The 19,315-nt window shown below is 45.7% G+C and overlaps 1 protein-coding gene across 2 annotated transcripts; it reads right to left on the bottom strand.

The window, feature by feature from the left end:
• Positions 1-9,644: 9,644 nt before the first annotated feature.
• LMO2 (LIM domain only 2) lies at positions 9,645-18,939 on the bottom strand. 2 transcript variants are annotated; one of them, XM_061999849.1, is made up of 4 exons: positions 18,357-18,939; positions 17,555-17,732; positions 13,718-13,933; positions 9,645-10,654 (listed from the first exon to the last, which is right to left on the bottom strand). In XM_061999849.1, the coding sequence occupies exons 1-4, from the start codon at positions 18,361-18,363 to the stop codon at positions 10,435-10,437; spliced, it is 621 nt and encodes a 206-aa protein (XP_061855833.1). In that variant the 5' UTR covers positions 18,364-18,939; the 3' UTR covers positions 9,645-10,434. The 2 variants fall into 2 exon arrangements, with proteins under 2 accessions (XP_061855833.1, XP_061855832.1); XM_061999848.1 differs by lacking the exon at positions 18,357-18,939 and having other exon boundaries at positions 17,555-17,867.
• Between the last annotated feature and the right edge of the window lie 376 nt (positions 18,940-19,315).

Below are 19,315 nucleotides of genomic sequence, written 5' to 3'. Positions count from 1 at the left end.
TGGATATTTTTGCTTCTAGCACTTGCCTAGTTCTGAGGCTTGCACTCGTTGTCCATTGTCAATTGTTACCTGCTTTCTTTTTGGCAAATGATGAAAATACACTGTTTCATTTTCTAACGGTGTCTTGAGGGGGCTTCTTTTCCTCTGTGACACTTTCTGCTTTCATTTCAAAAACCTGTTTGAACTCTTTCATGTTGTTTCAATGACTGACTCTCTTCCTCTGTGATTTGGTGTAATTCCATGTAAATTGCCAGGAGGTGTTTGCCCTGGATGCCATGTGTGTGTATTTTGGGGAGCTTTTCATGTCTCAAACCACCACAGGAGATATTTCATAAAATTGCACAAACTACAGTCTATTTCTTTCTTTCTCCAATTCCCTCTTCACCTTTCTTTCTTCTTTGCTCTTTGCTCCTCTTTGAGTGTTTAAATCCCTCTGTTATTGGTACACTGCCTAGTCATGGCCTGACTTTTCCTCTGCCTTCCCAATAACAGCCCACAGCATTAAATAACATTTCCTTGTCAGAGCAGTATCAAACATCATACAGACTGAAAGAAATCAGAAAACCAAGAGCAGACAGACTGAAAAGTATTTGCATGTCATATGTAGCATTACATATAGACATATACGCCTCCAGATCTTCATGACCCCACAGGAGTTAGGGGAAGCATCACAGAAAGCCTGTGCCCAGCTACAGAGAAACAGCTGAACCATTTCTGACAATCTGCAGCAGTGCATGGAAAGATGAGAAATTAGGAAAGGTAATTTGCCATGGGACTGTGTGTTTGGCAGAAAATCACAGAGGCAGTAACTGGTGGGTACATATGTTTGAGGTGGGCACGTGCTTGCAAGGAATGAAGTTGCTACAGCTTTGTAAAGTATTGCTGGTCATCTCATTCTCATACATACATACTCATTCTTACCTACTGCCCTTCCAAAAGAAATGATTTAGCTTTAAATGGATGGAAAGTGGATCTGTATTTAAATTTCCACCACTGCCAACACCACAGTGGGTGGATGAGGGCAGCAGCACATCCACAGCTCTCAAGGTTTCCAGGGCTTTGCTTCTTTCCTGACAGTAAATGGCCAGTCTTTCCAGGCTCAGGCAGTGCTGAAGATGGGGAAGCCTTGTAGGGGTTAGTTGTAAAAATTCATTAGGATCACTGTTTGGGCTGGAGGCTCCTCAAGTGTGTATCAAGAAGCTGCCCCTTTACCTTCCTCATGGCTATCTTGACAGTCACAAAGAGCTGTAGAGAAATATCTGTTCATGGGGCTGAACAAAAAAGTTTGCAGCCCCCCCAGAAAAAAAACAAAAGCAAATGTAAAACCACTTAAAGTGGTGGCATTTAAATGTTTTACCCACAACAGGCTTGGCATTCGCCCTCAGATAAGTGGCAGCTGCACAAACTGTGGGCACAGGTAAGTTGCCATGGCATTTTTCCAGCTCAGTCTAGACACAAAGGTTCTTTTCCACTTTAATAATGGAGCCTAGTTTTCCTTCCATTACCACCGCTCATAGAGCCTAAATGGCTAAATATATCAGAGCTATCCCTCAGGCTGAACATTTCTCATATTGCTTCGTGCATCCCATGTTTAATCTTTGAAAGATGATGAGGCTTTTAGTATTCTTCATTTATTTTTACTTGTTGAAAAGCTAATGATGAAACAGCTCACTTGGAATAACAACCATCGGGTGCCGGGTGTCGCTTGAAGTTCACCTAAGGCACAAAGGCTTTTGGGCAGGGGATGCTCTGCATTTCCCAAGATCAGTTCTTAGTGCTCGAAACAGAAAACAACAAGTGGGCAAAACTGAGACTTTAAGTAGACAGCTTGGGGAGTCAGTAGTAAGAAAGAAACTGAGGTCCAGAAAATGTATGTTGCTCTTATGCTGTTTTTATCGGGTTTGTTCTTTACTGTAGCAACGATGCACTGAGGCCAGGGCTTCATAGGAGCAGCTAAGCAATGACCTTTGCTTGGAAATCTGATCATCTAAAATTAGCCAGAACACCATGAGTGGTTGTAATAAAGAGTAAGGAAAGAGTAAAGTGAGAAAATTAAAAATGAGAGCTGCATGATCATGCAGTGGCTCCAGTGAATCATGTAGAGATGAGATGGTTCAGCAGTCCTTTGAAAGGTGAGGGATTTGCATATGAACTGATAACCAAATCACTTTTTCAGGCTTCACAGGCCGGAATCTCTGATGAGATTTGAAAGATGACAGGGAGGTAGCTAAAGGGACCAGAGCCAGAACTTCAGTGAGATGTGGACGTGAATAAACTAAATATTACCCAGGAGCTTGCTGGACATTTTCATACCAAATGGGATATCTGTCAGAGTATGGCTTCAGGCTGCCTTCTGACAGAATGAGGTATCAGTTTGAAAACATATCCTTTCCTCATTACAACCACATAGACACAGCCAACAGTGACACCCGTTCTGAATCTCTCTCACGTGATGCTAAATTAGCCTTGACAGCTCCAAGGTCGAATGAAGTCACAGGAATTACCAGGCTTTCAACCAATGGACTTTATCTAGTGGTTACAGTGAAAAACTCAAAGAAACCCTTTGCTGAGACCTACTCCCAGCTTTCATCCTCCTGGGCCCTACAAGGCAGCAGAAATCCAGGCAGCACAGAAGGTTGCAAGCTGAATTTGAGCCTCATGTCCTTGTGCCTCTGACCCCTGCATGTCCTGATGCAGAGCTGAGCTAGGGAAGGAGCACTGTAGCAACACAACTCTGGCCAGCCCACGTGGAATCATCAGATGGCTCTGCATGAATGCTGTTGTCTGCGTCAGTTGCCTAAGGGTGTCAAACAGACACCTCTGGTCCTCCCCTATTTTGTGCTGCACAGCTCTGAGTCAAGGTGCTCTGGGACTTCAGGCTTGTCTCTTTTTCTTAGAGAATCTTTTTGTCTCAGTTTTTTATCTCTGAAATGCATCTAAAACATTAATGTGTGTTTGCAGATTTTGGAATCCCACTTAAAGAGTAAATTTGATAGGCTGGGCTTTTTTTCTTCAGGTTAAAGGTTCTGTGTTGGCACGAACTGGCATAACCAAGTTTTCCTCTTTCCCAGGGTTGCTTAGCTCAGAGTTTGTTCCCCTTTCATATTATCCTCTTTCACATAAACCAGATGTAAAATACTGCTTCCAAATGCACACATTGACCTGTGAAAGTGTCAAAAAGAAAGCTTACTTACTTTAACAAAAAGTGGATAGCGTAGAGAGGCATGATTCTTGCTTCCAAGAGCTAACAAATTCATCTGATAGTGCAGAAGAGAAACTCAGTGCAGTGGATCATCAGTTGGTGCCTTTATCAGAACCCAGCAATGCTAATACCTGCTCTCGGGTTTTACACAGGTACAGCTGTGCAGGCTGCAGTAATACTCACAGAGAATAGTGCTGACAAAGATCACAGGAGTCCCAGATTGCTAATCTCAAACTTGGTCAGAAAAAAGGCAGTAATAAAGCCTCAGGAGTCCTTATAATTTCATGGGTTTACAGTGTTTTCACTGTGGCTGATTCGTGATGCAATGATGTGATTCATGGTCTGAGGTACATGTGAAAGACCCCACTGGAAGCAAGGGCTGGAGAAATATTTCATGATCTCCTGGGAAGTGTTGAGACCCTGGCTGTTTTGTGTAGGAGCTCAGAAGGTCTTTCTTTACCCAAGGAACATGGAGAATAATGGAGCACTCCTAGAGAAAACTCTGCTGCTATTGAATCTTTCCTGACCTAACCACCACCACCCATCTGTATGAACCAGATAGCAGCTCACTTTTCAGCTCCACAGACTCTTTCTTTAGGTTATTAGCTGAGATTGTTAATGAGGCAGCCAGTTTGTAGCTGCAGCTGCAGTGGTGGGGTTTTTGGCCACAAACACCTGTGCGGTGGGAACAAGGCTGACCCCAGCATGCATTCATCAGACGGTGGCAGCAATAAATGGCTGAAGTGTTGAGCTGGATTTGAAGAGGTAGTACAAAGATAAAAGACTCCAGAATCCCTTAGTCATCCATTCCCACCAACAGCTTCTCTTTTGAAGTTTCCAGGAGGCGCTGGTGCGACCTTTGGTCGTCCTTTTGGTCAGAGCTCTTATCTATCTAGTGCAGACCTGGCCTCGTTTTTGCTTGTACTACTCAAAAACCGTTATTACAGGATAAACAAACGGTATTTGCTGATGCACGTTCTCAGTTTCCTTATCAGCTGAGCAACACACTTCTCGCTCATGTTGGGTCAAACTCACTGCTGGTCCAGCTCCAAGAATTCCAGGACGGCTGCACCACAGCTCGTTCACCACTGGCTCACACCCACTGACTGCAAAAAAAGCCCATAAGCATGTTGTGATGGAGAGTTGTCTTATGAGGCAATCGAGAATTTACAGTGTTGCAAAAGCATCCTTAGGTTGTTGATGGGAGGTCTTAGATCTTTTTAACTGAGATATCAACATGATGTCTAAGCATTGTTTTGGGTAGCTGTCAAGATGCTTTGGGATATTGTCAAGCTGAAGACTATGTGTCTTCTCAAAGAAGGATTACAGGGTTGTTGTTATTGTCTCTTTAGAATAAATGTAAATAAGTAAATCATCTGTATCTCAAAACCTGTTGTGAAATACCTTGGTAGCATTATCTGATATGAGATGCAAGACACCTATCTGAGGAGAGGAGAAAACCAAACTCCTGGTCCCAGCCCAGAAGCAGGAGTCTACAAACACCACAAGGCTGGACTGAAGTCAAGGGCTCAGCTGTCGTGGCTGGAAAGCTGCTCCCTGTAGTAATGAACATCCAAACCTACTGCTATGGAAAGGGAGAATACATCGTGTCACTGACATCTCTACGTTGTGAGAGCTCCACAGAGAGCAGGAGACATTACACAGCATTTCACTAACGTGGGGATCATCAGTCAGTTACAAATAAACTCTTGTAAACTCTCATCTGTTACATCCAAGTGCTTTTACCCCGTTGCTTGCATCTCAGATGCTGGTTTGCCAGTCTGTTGCACCACTACTTCCAGATCTGTTTGGGTTTTGTGCCACGAGTAGCCTGGCAAACATTTGTGGCAGCTTTCACACCAAAGAAGTGCTTTTACTGTTTGGCGGGTTTTTTTGTCTTTTAGACTTCAATGATTAACCAAAGCAAGAAAACAAAAGCTTGCCTTCCTTTCCAGGCTTTTTTCACAGCCTTCTTAGTGTGAGCTTTTCCCAGCCAACCCAAGAAGATACAGCCCTGAAGAGCTGGAGTCTCAGGAATTGTGTGAGAGGAAGCTGGCACATAGCAAAAGCTCTCTTGGGTCATGGCTTTAATAGGTTGTTCCTCTCTCAACACTGCAGAGTAACAGCTACTTTCCACCACTCCAAATGGTCAAAGCCAAGCCAAGAGAACTGACTTCTGCTCTTGTAGAAGTTTGGCTGAGTTACTGGGTGGTTTTTATGCAGGTCCTGTTCATTTTGTGCCTCAGTTTCCCTGCCTGTGGAGCAGGGCTTGTAGCTTAACAAGAGAAGAGGAAAGCACACACACCTTAATGCTTGCAAGGCACTTGAAAAGCACTAAACAGAACATGGTATATACTCCTGCAAACGGTGTTTACTAATTAACCATCAGAGATCTGTTGGTTTGTTAGGAACCTTTCAGAGATGTGCCTTCTCATTAGCCTGGTACAAAACAACCCACAGCAGGAGGGAACAAGTTCCTTCAAACAAGGTTTGACTTTCTGCCAGTTTAATCTTAATCTCCTTGACACACTTCTGAATCTTAATTTAATTATCTTTCCTTACATGTTTTCTGATATCATATCTCAATCTCTCTGTTCTCTGCCTTTTTATGGTTTCTTTTTAGTCGTGGGACAGAGGAATAGATCATTTCTTCCAGCATCCATTAAAATTCCCATTGCCTGCAGTGCAGTGTGCTCTATAAAAGAGATGAACCTGCTGCAAGTGAAATAAGCTGATGCTGAGCTGCCTTTTTAGAGCAACAACAATCTTTATAGATTATTTTTCCAAGTGGCATGAATCTCCTTCAAAGTCTCAAGTGACTGTTATCAATTAATATACTTAATAGTCTCATTTTCAATCCACATTCTGGCCATACAGCATCTGTGCTCGCCCTGGCAGATGCTTGAAAGCTTTGCCTTTCAGGGATAAAATGTTACTTCCTATGTGATGAGGGTGGTAAATGAGGGTGGTTCAGGAGCAGAAAGAAATGTTAAAGTGCAGCACCTGAGGCCACCTTGTTTTTCTGAATTTACAGTCTGAGGCTGGCAGTCATATAAATGAGTGATGCTCTCTGATGTTCTCTTCCAAGCAGCCCACGAAATTGGCAGGGAGTCTTCAGTTTTGTGCTGATGTGTCCAGAATTCAAATAATTTGATTCTGGGCTATAATGACAATTGGAGGCACAGTATTACCTTGAGAAAAGAGATGGGAGACAGACAGCTTCTGTATCCTGTATTGAATTAACAACCGATTCCCATTGACTCTCTGCTGAAAACTCTATTATGCAGGGCTCTTATTGCCCTTATTCAAGGGCATGGAATTAAAAAAGTGATATGGATGGTAATGCTCTCATCTTCCTACCATGACATTGAATAATGGGGACAAAGGAGGGAAATCTTGAAGGATGATACGCCTTTTAAAATACTGCTGATATTAAAAACATATAAAGGACAGTGCAAGTGGCTATCAGCTGATGAAGTCACGGTCAGGGGTTTGTGCTTTTTGCTTATGACTTTAAATCAGCTTTGCTTTTATTTTTGCTGCTGTTTCTGCACCACTTTTGTTTTCTTGTTGTTCCAGAAGAGAGTCCTTACTGTAAAGAAGGTACTTGAGATGAGGACAGAGGTGAAGTGTTGGTTTCGCTACTTCCAGGACAAATCTGTTCTCTCTCCTCCTGGATAGGGAGAGCAAGAGTTAGGAATCTAATGAGGACGGGTCCACCAACAGACTGGTATCATGGTACAGGCAGAGTAATGCTACTGCTCAAGAGGAGGCTCTTCTGGCACAAGGCATCATTTGCCAGTTCAGCTTAAGCCCTTTCTGAAGTTACATAGACGAAATATAACTGGTGAATGAGATTAAAATAGCCACTGTGGACCCCACAGCATCCTTCCTTTACAATTCTATTCATATGACTCTTGTGATATCTTACACAAAATAATGAGTGTATTCCCATCAGAAAGTTTCAAATGATGTATTTTACAGAGTAAGTGATAATATCTCCATTTCACAGGTTGGCAGCTGAGAGGCAGAACTACCTTGCCAAAAGTCACACAGGAATTACTTTCTGAGGTAGGGAGAAAACACAGGTCTCACTGGTGGAAAACCACAAAGCCTCCCTGAACTATTGACACTCCTACCTAATCTCAACCCAGATGAGATGACAAGATCCCTTACACTAAATTTTCAGTCAAACCTCTCTGTGAGGTGGAATCATGGAAATCAGCTCTGCAGCATCCCTGAATAAGGTTAAAAACCACAGTGGAAAGGGCTTAGGGAACAAGTGTCAAAACTCTTTGCTGTAATGATGCCCGTTGAATCTGACCACATCAACACTATCATCATACTAGTATAAGTCTGTGATTCCAGTTGCTTCAGAGTCAGTTACACCATCATGCATGTGAGATGAAGCCCTGAAAAGCCAAAATCATGGGTTTCTTTGCCAAAGGGAAGATCATTTTATCTCCCATTGCCCCTCACACAGTCAAGACCATCAGGAGATAGCTAGCTGTGGTCTGAAACACATGGTATTCGTTCAGAGACCCCTCAGCTGGCAGCATCACGAGATGGAGCAGAGTCCCAGTGTGCAACACTCCCTTTGATACCTGCTCTTCTCTGTTGTTAGCGTGTGACTACAGAAAAATCAGCTTTATATCTGATTGCCATCATTTGCAAAATCTCTTACCACAAACTAGTAAAAGTTCTTGAAGCCATAAGCACTCCTCTGCCCTGCTCGTGCAGTAGTGCTATAGAGCTCTATTTGTGGGGGGAAAGGAGGGTTGGGGGGAAAAGAGAGGCTCTGTGAGACATCACAGCAGGGCACAATGACCTGTAAAGGCATTTGCTATGGGATGGTGCTGCCTTATCTGGTGATGTGCAGCTTGCTGTGTGTATGTGCTCCCACACACTGACCTGAAGAATAATAGCTGTATTTTCCTTGGGTCCATTTCTTCTTTGCCTGTGCTGGCAGGGATACACTTTTAGGCTAAGAATTAAAATCATACCGACTGCCTCCAGAGGTCAGCAAGTCACTTGAGAAGAACTAAATCAAACTATGCTTCTAAAGCACGATATTAAGAAGTCCTCTATATAGTTTCCAACTTCCCTGGTAGTAAGATTGAAAGGTTTTGTCCCCATTGCCAGTTGTGACAAAGAAAGCAAGAGAAGAAAGCCGTGGTCTCAGAATATCCATTGTGAAATGTTGTCATAGGTGGGTACTGCCATTTGGATGAGAGATCCCTAGGTGACAAGTTTATTGGAAATGAGGGAAGTAGATATCCACATGCTGTTCCTTACATGTGATGGGGTGTATGGGCCTACCAACAGTCTTCTGAGTGGACTGTCACACTTGTTCAACTGTGCTCTAAGCTTTGTTTTCCCAGTGTGTTTGAAGACAACGTGCAGTTCTAGTGACACTCTCAAAAATGACAATGTAGAACCAGAGAACCTACAGAGATGAAAAACAGATTACCAGAGGCAGGACAGCAGCTTTCATACAAGAAGGGACTTGAGTCATCTGAGAAATGAGATGGGAATATGATATAGGTCTTTAAAGACAAGAGTTAGGGGAGGGGGAAGTGATAGGAAATGATCATTATCTGTCATAATGTGATAGTCAACCACTGAAGCAACAGGTATTGAAATAAACACAGCATGGAATGGAACTGTGGAAATTGGTACTTTGGGACTTTATGGAGGCCAGAGAGTCAAAACAGAGGCTAGGCAAACTCACAGACAAAGGATCTGTGGGTTGGTGTTAAGCAGAGGGATCTGAAGGCACACTGACAACGAAACTCATTGGGGCTTCCTGCAAGCTGAAGAGGCTTCATGCAGAGGTTGCCCAAACATCCACTACTTGTCTCTGCAGGAGTAAGATATCAAGTGTCTCCTTTTGCCTGACCAGGTGTACTCCTCTTGTTCTTAGTGCTCCTACAGTGCTAAGAAACTTTCTTTTGCTTAAGAAGCAAGTGACAACAGTCTTTGCAGGAACAGCTCTTTCTAAATGCTAGCAAGGATTGATTTCCTCTAGTGATGCTGTAATGGATTCAATAATCCAGAGCAAATTCAGGACAAGCTACCTTTCTAAGACACTTTAATCTTACATCATCTTCTCTGGGATCAGATAGGCTCTTTGTTGTGAAGTAGCACCCAACTGTATTTCCCTGTGGGCCACCAGCCTCAAAACATCCTCAGAAACACCAAAGAGCCCCAGCGTCACACGACGCTATCTAATTTCTCCTACAACGCTATCTAATTTCTCTTTAGCTTGAAGAACTCTCCAAGGCTTACTGAGACCTCAGTGTTCTCACATTGCTGCTTTGAAATGCAACCTGAAGTGGATCCAGCAGGCAGTAGACAAAGTGTAGAAGCCCTGCTACAGAAAGAAAGAAGCAATACAAACAAAAATCCATCTCAACTCCAAAAAGAAGAAGAAAAACACTCAAACCTTCTGCTATTTTTATTAAAGCTGCAGAGTCTTACTACACACCACAAATATTTTATTGATATAATCTAAGTTAATAAAATAGTTGAACAACTCTTTAGATTTATATTTGTATAGAAATGATCTGTGGAACATCTCATCTTGAAACAGCAGTGCCTGGAAACAACTATTCAGCAGGATTTGTTTAAAGAAGAGTTTGGGACGAGAGGATGCACTGTCCATTCTCAAAGAAAAAAAAGAAACCACAAAAACCATGCAAAAATAACTCCCAGCCTCTTCCCACTTTCCCTCCTACTCAAAGTGTAAGGCTGTATGGAATGACCACACAAATGGTGGCCTTTTTCTTCCAGTGCTCTTCCTCACGTCTACATTAGGAGCTGTCTTCTAAACTCGGTAACTAAAACAAGATGAAAAGAAAATTCAGTTGCACAATCCTAGTCTGCAGGTGACAAAGCCATAAGGGTCTCTTTACAGAAGTCCCTACTCCTTTCCAGCTATGAGAATTCATTCTCACGTTGTGTCTGTTCCCCAACTCTCGCCTACGAGGCTGATGTCAGTTACGGTCCATACGCCTTTTGTTATCAGAAGTCAGTCTATCTACTATTGCTTCAAGTCTCCCTTCTTCACTTATATGCAGTTTACATTCTACATAGTAGTGCCTGCAAAGAGCTGACTCAGTGGTATTTTCCCCCCATTTTAGACAAAGCCCATAGCTCAAGTGATGATCTCCTCACTGCAGCTATGCACCAGTGTCACCCGTGAGATGTCTTCTATAGACTGCGAGTCTTTGCTAGATCATTCCGTTTATCTTAGTCCACTCGTAGATGTCCTGTTCACATACTATGTCCGAGTTGATGAGGAGGTATCTGTCCCCAACACAGAAATGTTTCTGGCAGGCAGCACATTTGAAGCATTCGAGATGATACACTTTGTCCTTCACCCGCATGGTCATCTCATAAGCCCGGATTCGCTTGTCGCAGGAGGCGCAGAGGCCGTCTTGGCCAAAGAGCCTGAAACAACAACAGCAGAGAGGTGAGCAGAGTTCCTCTGCTGGGGAGATGGGAAAACCCAAATCAAAACAGGAACATAACATCAGTGCCTTAGTCCGTTAGTCACAGGCTTGCCAAGTTAGACAGGGGTGATGTGGAAAGCTGCCGAGCACAACTCTAAACTCTGAACAGTACCAGAAATCAAAGGAGAAAGTCTGAGATCCCCACCTCTTTTCAACACAATTGACTTCTCTGATCAATGACCTTATCCCAAATTGCTGAGCAGCTCCAGGAGGAGTAAAGATCCCCCAGACCACAGCATAAAGTTGTGTTATATTGATAGAAATTACCTTTCCATTGATAAATTTGACCTATCTTCAACTGATGCTATAGCAGCTCACAGAAAGGAGCTGACACGGCCGTGGTCTAAAACTCCCTTGGCTCTTCTTGTTGCCTTCACATTGCAGATTCTTTCAAACCCAAACATTTCTATATCCATGGAGTCACTCCTGCTGAGTTCCAGAAGAATACATGCTGAGACCTTCTATACACACTAGCCCAAGCAATTTGGTGATGTGGACGGCTCTTTAATCCACATTGAGAATCCCTGCTGAGATCATGATGGTCCTGACTATGAAAAGGAGCCTCTAATTAAGGCACTAGATATGTATTCCCCTCTCAGCACATGCTACCACTCAGCTGGAGCAGTGAGACACACTCAGCTGTGTGTGAACATCAGCTTTTCATGCATTCTGCTGGCTATGGGGACTGCAAATCAAATCATTAATAAGTGAGCAGGAGTATTCTTTTTTCCTTAAAAAAAAGGAGGAGAAATGCAACATATTGCTTTTAACTTTCCACACACAGAGGTTTTCCCACCTCTTCCACATCTCCCCCATGCACTGTGCCTGCTTCTGATCACCTGAAGGATGCCTACTGAATTAGGAGAGTCCTTTAAGAGGAGAAAGACATAACTTCTTTTGTCTACCAGGAGATGTCAGTGTTTACTTCTGCCCAACGAAAGCAAGCCGAAGGTTACACAAAGGTTGCCAAATTCTTCATTAAAGTGGGAAGATACTGTGTGTTGCACTGTTAAATGAGTCAAAATGTTGACTCACACGGATGGTGCTGCCAGACTTTCAGTTGCTTCCATTTTAAGATGAAAAGGATTTGGAATGTGTAATTAGCACTGGATCACTGATGGACTCTTGTGTTTAGTTTCTGCTTAGCAAAACTCCCATTGGTAAAGCTCAGGGACACTGTAATTAGGAACACCACTGAGATTTTGGGTTCATTTTTATTAGCAGGTAAATTAGCCTGCAGTAAAGCAGCTGAAAAAGTACCAAATGGCATTATTCTGTTCCATGGGCACATTAGGGATCCATTAGAAGAAATGGTACCCAACCAGCACAGCAAGGATCAATGCACTTTAATTGCAATCAAGAACATAAAGATCCTTTGTTATCAATTCCTGTGAAATATCTTAGTCCCAGCTGAGCCATTCTACTTAGAAATGTTGGCAAAACAGACAGGCAGAGGGTAGTTAATGAAAATACCTATAACAAGTGTATTTGTAGGATCTGAGTCAGCAATATGGGTAAATTGCTGTGTATCCAGGAGAACACTAAAAACCCACTGGATCCAAATTAGTGCCATCAAACTTTCCTGTACTGCCTGTAGCTTCACAATAAGCCTACAGCATCCTCACAAGAAGCCTTGCAATAAGCCTACAGCATCCTCACATAGCATCCTTCTGCTTAAAGCATCCCATGTAACTTTACCAGCAATGCAGAAATAGGCAGGAATCAATGAATGCAATCATAGGATCACAGAATCATTATGGCTGGGAAGGACCTTTAAGATCATGAAGTCCAACCACTCACCTCACACTGCCAAACCCATCACTAAATCATGTCCCAAAGGCAGTGAATTCAGGCACCAAGCAGGTACAGCAGCCCTGCTAGCTAGTGGAATCAAGCATCTCTTCTAGGTTTGATGCTACTGCATCAGGAAAATGAATTCCATCCAGTTACCTTGGATACTGTGTTCTTAAATGAGAGAACTAAACGATCTTTCATCGGTTGCCAGTCTTGGCACCTGGTTCTATATACCCTCCAGCTCCAAGGCAATGCTTGGAGAAGCACAGAGCTTCTTAAAACCACTCAGGGGAAGCAGTTCACTGTCATCTCAGGGGGAGCTTGCTGAAATTCATCACCTTTTCCCGATTTCTCCCTGTCACAATCCCACGCTGGCCCTGCGTGGTTCACCTGGAGCTATCAGGATGCGTCTGTGCAGACTGACAAATGCCAACAACTCCAGAGTCCTGGCAGTCCTTACTATGTTCTTCACGTTTTCAAATCATTCTCCTTTGTGTAGCAATGTTTTCGTTTTCATTTAAAAAGTGCTCTTGGAATCATAGAATCAGTTTGGTTGGAAAAGCCCTTTTGGCTCCTGGAATCCATTCCCTTCCCTCCCCCTGCGCAGCCCACCACTAACCCACGGCCCTCAGCACCTCAGCTTTGAGATCCCCCCAGGGATGGGGTACTCCCCCAGCTCCCTGGGCAGCCTGGCCAGTGTCTAACAACCTCCTCAGGGAAAAAGCTCTTCCTCCTCTGGTGCAACTTGAAGCCCTTGTCCTGTGAGTTGTTACTTGTGAGAAGAGATTGACCTTCACCTTGCTTACAACCTCGCTTCAGGTAGTTGTAGAGAGATCCTGTCTCCCCTCAGCCTCCTCTTCTCCAGGAAAAGGGATTTTCTGCTGGCAATCTTTCAAGCAAGGTTTTTAAGATCTAACCTATAAACAACTGTGAGTGACCTAATCAACACAGATAACCTCTGGGTTTATCTTACCAAAGAACCTCAGCAGCAGTATAAAGTATCTGTGCATGAACCCAAAAATACATGAGGCCACGTTGCAAAGCTGAGATTGCAAAGGATGCTGTGTTATACAACCATAACTCCTATCAGGCTCTGCATTTGAGAGTAGTCAAAAAGGAACTCTTGATGACTCTTCGCTCACCGATTCAATGCCTGAGCAAAGCTGAAACGACAGAGAGAAGGGAAGCGAGGGTAGAATGAGTGTACCTGAGATAGTCCCTTCTGCAGAGCTTTCTGCCCAGTTTGTAATAGAGCCTTCTGCCCACTTCTCCGAGCCTGCACCCGCACAGGTCGCAGCTGAGGCAGTCCTCGTGCCAGTACTGGTCGATGGCTTTCAGGAAATAGCGGTCCCCGATGTTCTGTTGGCAACCGCCGCATGTCAGCAGCGAAGGGGGGATCTGGAGGACTTCATCCACCGGCTCCCTGAGGGAATGAAAGGATCATTGGAGAAGGAAAATCTGCTCTGAAGGCATCCTCATGAGAAGGAAAAAAACCCCACCAGAATAAAACCAAAACGAAACACGAGCTCGGCCAAGTTAGAAGAGGGGTGACATCCTCTTTTGGCTTTGCCCAGTGGAGTCAATGATTTATCCCTTTCTTACAAGAGAGGGAGAAGGACTTTTGCTTTAAAAAAACAAACAAAATATAAGGACTTAATACAAGTATCCAAAAATTCACTACCTATGTTTTTCATTTGTCTTCTAATAATAACAATGCAGAAACATGACAAGCTCTGTACCACCCATGTGCCTTCACTACAGCAAAGGCATCTGTTCCCATACCAGGACGTGACTGTCTGTGTGGATACACCATTTTTCTTCTACTGGACAAGACACAAATTGCTCAGTCCCACGTTTCAGTCCATGCACTTCTTACAGAACACTTTTGGATAATCAGAGATTGCACATTTGAAAAGGTGCAAGCAAAATGCTGTCTGGATTGACCATTTCACTGAAACACTGGTTATATCTGTGCAGGCTGAAGAGTGTCAGCTACCACAAAGTTCTTACTGTATTCTTCAGACTTGGAAATCATTCTGGTTTGTCCATAACACACACTGATACTTTCATTTCCATTTAAAACATGCGCTTTTTTTTCCCCATTGTAAACCTATAAACAACTGTAAGTGATCTAAACAACACAGATGACCTCTGGATTTACCTATAAATTCCTGAAGAACCCCAGCAGTGCCATAAAGCATCTGAGCATGAACCCTAAAAGACACGAGCCCATGTTGTAAACCTGAGCTTGCAGGCTTTGGCTGCAGTGTCATTGGAAGCAAAGGGAATACCTGTCCCATGAATTTCTGTCCCACCAAGGGCTAAAGGACCTGAGGGATTTTCCATGCAGTCAACTGCCCGTTGGGAAATGTAAATTTGAAGACTAAGTCTAAGGATGTCGTTTCTCTGAGGAGCACCAAATGAATAAACACAACAGATGAGACTATTGTCCAACTGGTTTAAGTTTTGCTGCTGTTTTTAATAGAGCTGGAATTTCACCTCATGTTACTGCAGGACTTTTTTTTTTCCCCCTTCAGCTAAGGACATGAATCCCCTGGGATGGGTCTATGCCAACAGAGCTCAAGGAATTCTTTGGGATTGACACCTCCCTGCATGTAAAGAGGCTCCAATCTTTACTGTGGTGTTTAGCACTGACCATGCACCTTCTTTTTTCCCCTTTTTAAGAAGCTCTAAAATCTAGGATGGTTCTGATAATACCTGGGGATAAAGCAGGAATTTTCTTCAAGGCTACTTCATTAAGGAATTTTCCTCTTTGCCTTTTTGTGCAACAAAAAAGAGCAGCAGAAAAACCTCCCTCAAACCCTTAAAAGAAAAGCACCCGAGCTGAGTTGTGCCAGGTTTGCAGTGACGTGGTGCTGTCACCAAAAGCCTCATCCAAATCCCATAGAAGTGAATTGGAAAAACATCAGATCAATCCTTGAAGTGCTTGCTTGATTGCAAACCTGTGGCTAATGGCAAGGAAGACCTATGTTTCTTTGCACATTTGTGCTTTGCTGGATGGTGACCAAAGTGCTCAATCTCTGGTAGAGAGGAGCCCTAAGTTTTTTTCACATGTTACTGGATTCTTGCTCTAACACAGAGCAAGAAGAACTTAATGCTTTGTTTCTGTCAGTGGTCTGTCCTCCCTTAGGCTGAGAGGAGCAGAGGAGCCTTACACTGATGGAGAAGGATCAGGCTACTCCCAGTTTCCAGCAAACAACATGAAAAAAGCCTCTATTACTAGTGCTTATTTACTGGATCAGCAGTTTGCTGGGCAAAAATTACTCCGTTCAGCTGGGAGAAACGACCACTAGTTGAGAACTTCTGTGCTGAGAAACTGATGCTGCAGTTTTTATTTAGGCAAGCTGAGCCCTAAGATATTATCTGTTTATATTCTGTTCTGGTTTCCACTCTTCTAAGTTGAAACTGCTGTGCCCTGCAAGTTGTGTCATCACATCCTCTCTCCTACCAGCTCTCTGACCTGTGAGTTTCTGTCAAGATCATGGGAACACTGTATGATTAGGCTCTAGTTTTTTCAACTTTACTCTTTTGGCCTCCACAATCCCTTTCTGAACATGTGAGCTCCACTCTGACAAAGTTTTAAGAGCCTTCTAAAAGCAGCAAATGCACATTATTCTCTTTTTATGATCCCTTCTTTGAAACTTCAGACGTACCCCAAAACATTTCATCTTCTAGGTGTCCAGGAATCACAAGCCTGGCTTCTCTGACAGCCCTCAGCTCCGGAAGAGCCTGGAGGATGTTTATGCAGAACAGAATTGCTGCTTTACACATCAGCTTTTTGATGTCCATAGAATTCTAAAGGCAGTGACTTCAGTCACTAGAACACAAGGTAGGTCAATAAATAAAGTTGACTACAGCTTTGTAGCTGAAAGCTGGATATTGTGTACCTGGAAGCTTGGGTTGTGGCTTCTTTAAAAAACAGTATAAAAGAAGAGCAAGTGTATAATATAAACCATCAGATGTGACATGGAATTAATTGATTTCATCTCAAAAAAAACCCTGTTCCCTTGTGTTCACACTGGGCTTCAGGCAATGGCATTTTTAGTGTCTGACAGGAAACAAGTCACGAATGACTCAAGTTTACGAAGAGCAATGTTATAACTGTTATCTGAGAACAGAGATGTTATAATTTTTCTTTCCTTCTCTCTTATCACGATTCCAGACAAGTGTAAGTGCAGTTCTTAGCTTGCACAGGGCTGAAGTGGCTGGTTTGGTGCAGAGTTGCCGTGGGATGCCCGTGTGCACGGGAGGGACGGCACAGCTGCGGTGCACAGCCCGAAATCCTGGATCAGGACACCAGAGCTGGTCCCTGCCCCGAGTGGGAAACCCACTCCTGGAAATTGTCACCTTCTACGTCCCATCAATCAAGCCTTTCCACATGCCCTCTGCAGAACACCCAGCCCCCACCAAAGCAGTTTATACAACCTCTTGAAAGTTGCCTTCTGAAAATGTGGAAGTGGGGCACCCACAGATAACAGCTCTGACCTTTCACTGCAGCGAGTTGGGCAGATCAAAGGAGGACCAGAAAGAATCCCTCCAAATGAAAAACACCTTCGGATTTGGAAAGCGTGATGCTCTCGCTCTCCCTGAGCCGTTCCCAGCGGCTCCGGCTGGGATGAGCGGCTAGAAAATGCCCTGCCCGAGGGGTTCGCCACCCCTCTGAGCCCGGAGGCTGCTCTTTCCAGCAACTTGGGGAGCTCTCACCAACCCCCGCTCTACCGCCAGCCCCGCGGCCGCCTCCCGCAGCGGGGAGGAGCGGGGCCGGAGCAGCCCCGCAGCCGGTGAGCGCTCCCGGTGCCCCCGCTGCGGCTCGGCAGGCACGGCCAGGCGATGGAGGGGGAGGGAAGGAGCGGTGGGGGTTGCTGCCGAGCACCCTCTCCCCGCTGCCGGGAAGGGGGCTGCCGGGCACACAATGCCGGTGGCGGCGGAGCCGGTGCAGTGGCTCCGGTGGGGAGGATGAGTGGCCATCGGAAGGCTCGCGGGGAGGGAGGAGGGAAGCCGGGAAGAAAAAGACGCCACTTACTCGGAAGGATCGAGGCTTTTCCTTTCGATGGCCGATGACATTGGCAGGGATTGTTCCTTTGTAGCGTTCCTGTGGTGGGATCTGCCCCCGCCGCCCCCGCAAAGGCTGTCTGCTCTCGGTGCCTTCTCACCAGCTGAGTTCCCCCTCCGCCCCCCAATGACATTCACAGGATTTCCTCCTGTGAAAGGGAGAGAGAGAAATATGGGCTGGGGCTGCTGCTGCTGCTGCTTCTGTTCCTGCCGCTGTTCCTCCGGGCTCTGTCCCCGCCGGCTGCCCCGCGGGCTCTGACCTCTCATCCCATCCCCGCAGGTTCTGATCGCCCATCCCCTCCGCCTCCGACCTCCCATCCCCGCGTGCTCTGATCTCCCATCCCCCGCAGTTCTGACAACCCCCCGCCCCCCCATCCCTGCCGGCTCTGACCCCCTAAGCAACGCCGGCTCTTGAACCCCCATCCCCGCCGGCTCCGACTCCCCATCCTCACCGGCTCCGACTACCCATCCCCGCCGGCTCCGACTACCCATCCCCGCCGGTTCCGACTACCTATCCCCTCCGACCCCCCATCCCCGCCGGCTCTGACCCTCCATCCCCGCCGGCTCCGACTCCCCATCCCCGCCGGCTCCGACCCCCCATCCCCGCCGACTCTGACCCCCCCATCCCCGCCGGCTCTGACCTCCTATCCCCACTGGCTCCGACTCCCCATCCCCGCCGGATCCGACCCCCTATCCCCTCCGACCCCCCATCCCCGCCGGCTCTGACCCCCCATCCCCGCCGGCTCTGACCCCCCATCCCCGCCGGCTCTGACCTCCCATCCCCGCCGCGCTCCTCCTGCGCGCCGGCCGGCGGGGCAGCTCCCGCGGCCGCGGCTGCGGCTCCTGCGGCGGGGAGGACGCGGCCGCCTCGGCTGCCACCGCTGCCTCAGCCCGGAGCTCGCCGGGCTCTGCTCAGGCTGGATGCCCGGGCAGCTCTGAACATGCTCTGGAGCCGGGTGGATGTGCTGCAGATGGAGAGAGCAGCATCGCTATTATTCTCATTACTCCGTGGCTCAGCCCCGGGTCTCTGGTTTCATTTCCTTTTTCCTGATCACGATTCAAATACAATAGAAGGAAATCACACTTAAAGAGACAGCTGCCCCTTTCTTAACTGGGCTCCTGGGGATTTAGCAATACCAACAGCAACATCACGACTCGCTGGGTTCCTTAAAGAGACAGAGCTGGGACTCCCCAGAGCCAAGGCTGGGAGCTGACGTTGCATTTTCCCATTACAAGGGCATTTAATAAGACTTTCTCGATAGAGGAGTGCTCAGTTAGGTAGGCAACCTGAAAAGGATCCCAAGGGATGGGAATAAATAAGTGCCTGGTTCCCTTTTACTGACTTCTTCCAGCTCCACACAGGACCAAAGCGACCGTCACCATCTCTGTCCTTTCCCTCTCCTTCTCTTACACAAACACGTGCACGTGCCCCCACACATGTCATCTCATACACAGCCAAAACCCCTACACATTCTTCTTCTACCTAGGATTCCAATTGGTCAGCTAAATTGTGTCTCACTTACATCCCTTAGTGAACATTTACAGTGTGTGCTTCTAGGCAGCCCCCCGTTCTCGGCAAGCAATAGAACAAATTTATACCTCGACACTGATGTTAATGAGCTATAAAAGCCTGAGAGTACCAAGTATCGACCTGTAATTAATCACAGCCAAGCTAAAGATGGCAAAAATCTTGCCTGAATATCTCTGTTTCCCTCTCACCCTTCCTTCTGTC

This window comes from Colius striatus, chromosome 7, assembly GCF_028858725.1.
Source record: "Colius striatus isolate bColStr4 chromosome 7, bColStr4.1.hap1, whole genome shotgun sequence".
Lineage (NCBI taxonomy): Eukaryota > Metazoa > Chordata > Aves > Coliiformes > Coliidae > Colius > Colius striatus.
The sequence above is the reverse complement of the archived record's forward strand: the minus strand, read 5'-3'. Positions and strand labels throughout refer to the sequence as shown.

Bases quoted from the DNA above. Each gene is read 5' to 3' on its own strand.
- LMO2 (XM_061999848.1), bottom strand. From the start codon at position 17,850: ATGAGAGGTCAGAGCCCGCGGGGCAGCCGGCGGGGACAGAGCCCGGAG. The intron at 13,934-17,554 runs GTAAGTGGCGTC...TCATTCCCTCAG, and splicing joins AAAAGCCTCGATCCTTCCGA to GGAGCCGGTGGATGAAGTCC. The intron at 10,655-13,717 runs GTACACTCATTC...TTGTTGTTTCAG, and splicing joins TGCAGAAGGGACTATCTCAG to GCTCTTTGGCCAAGACGGCC.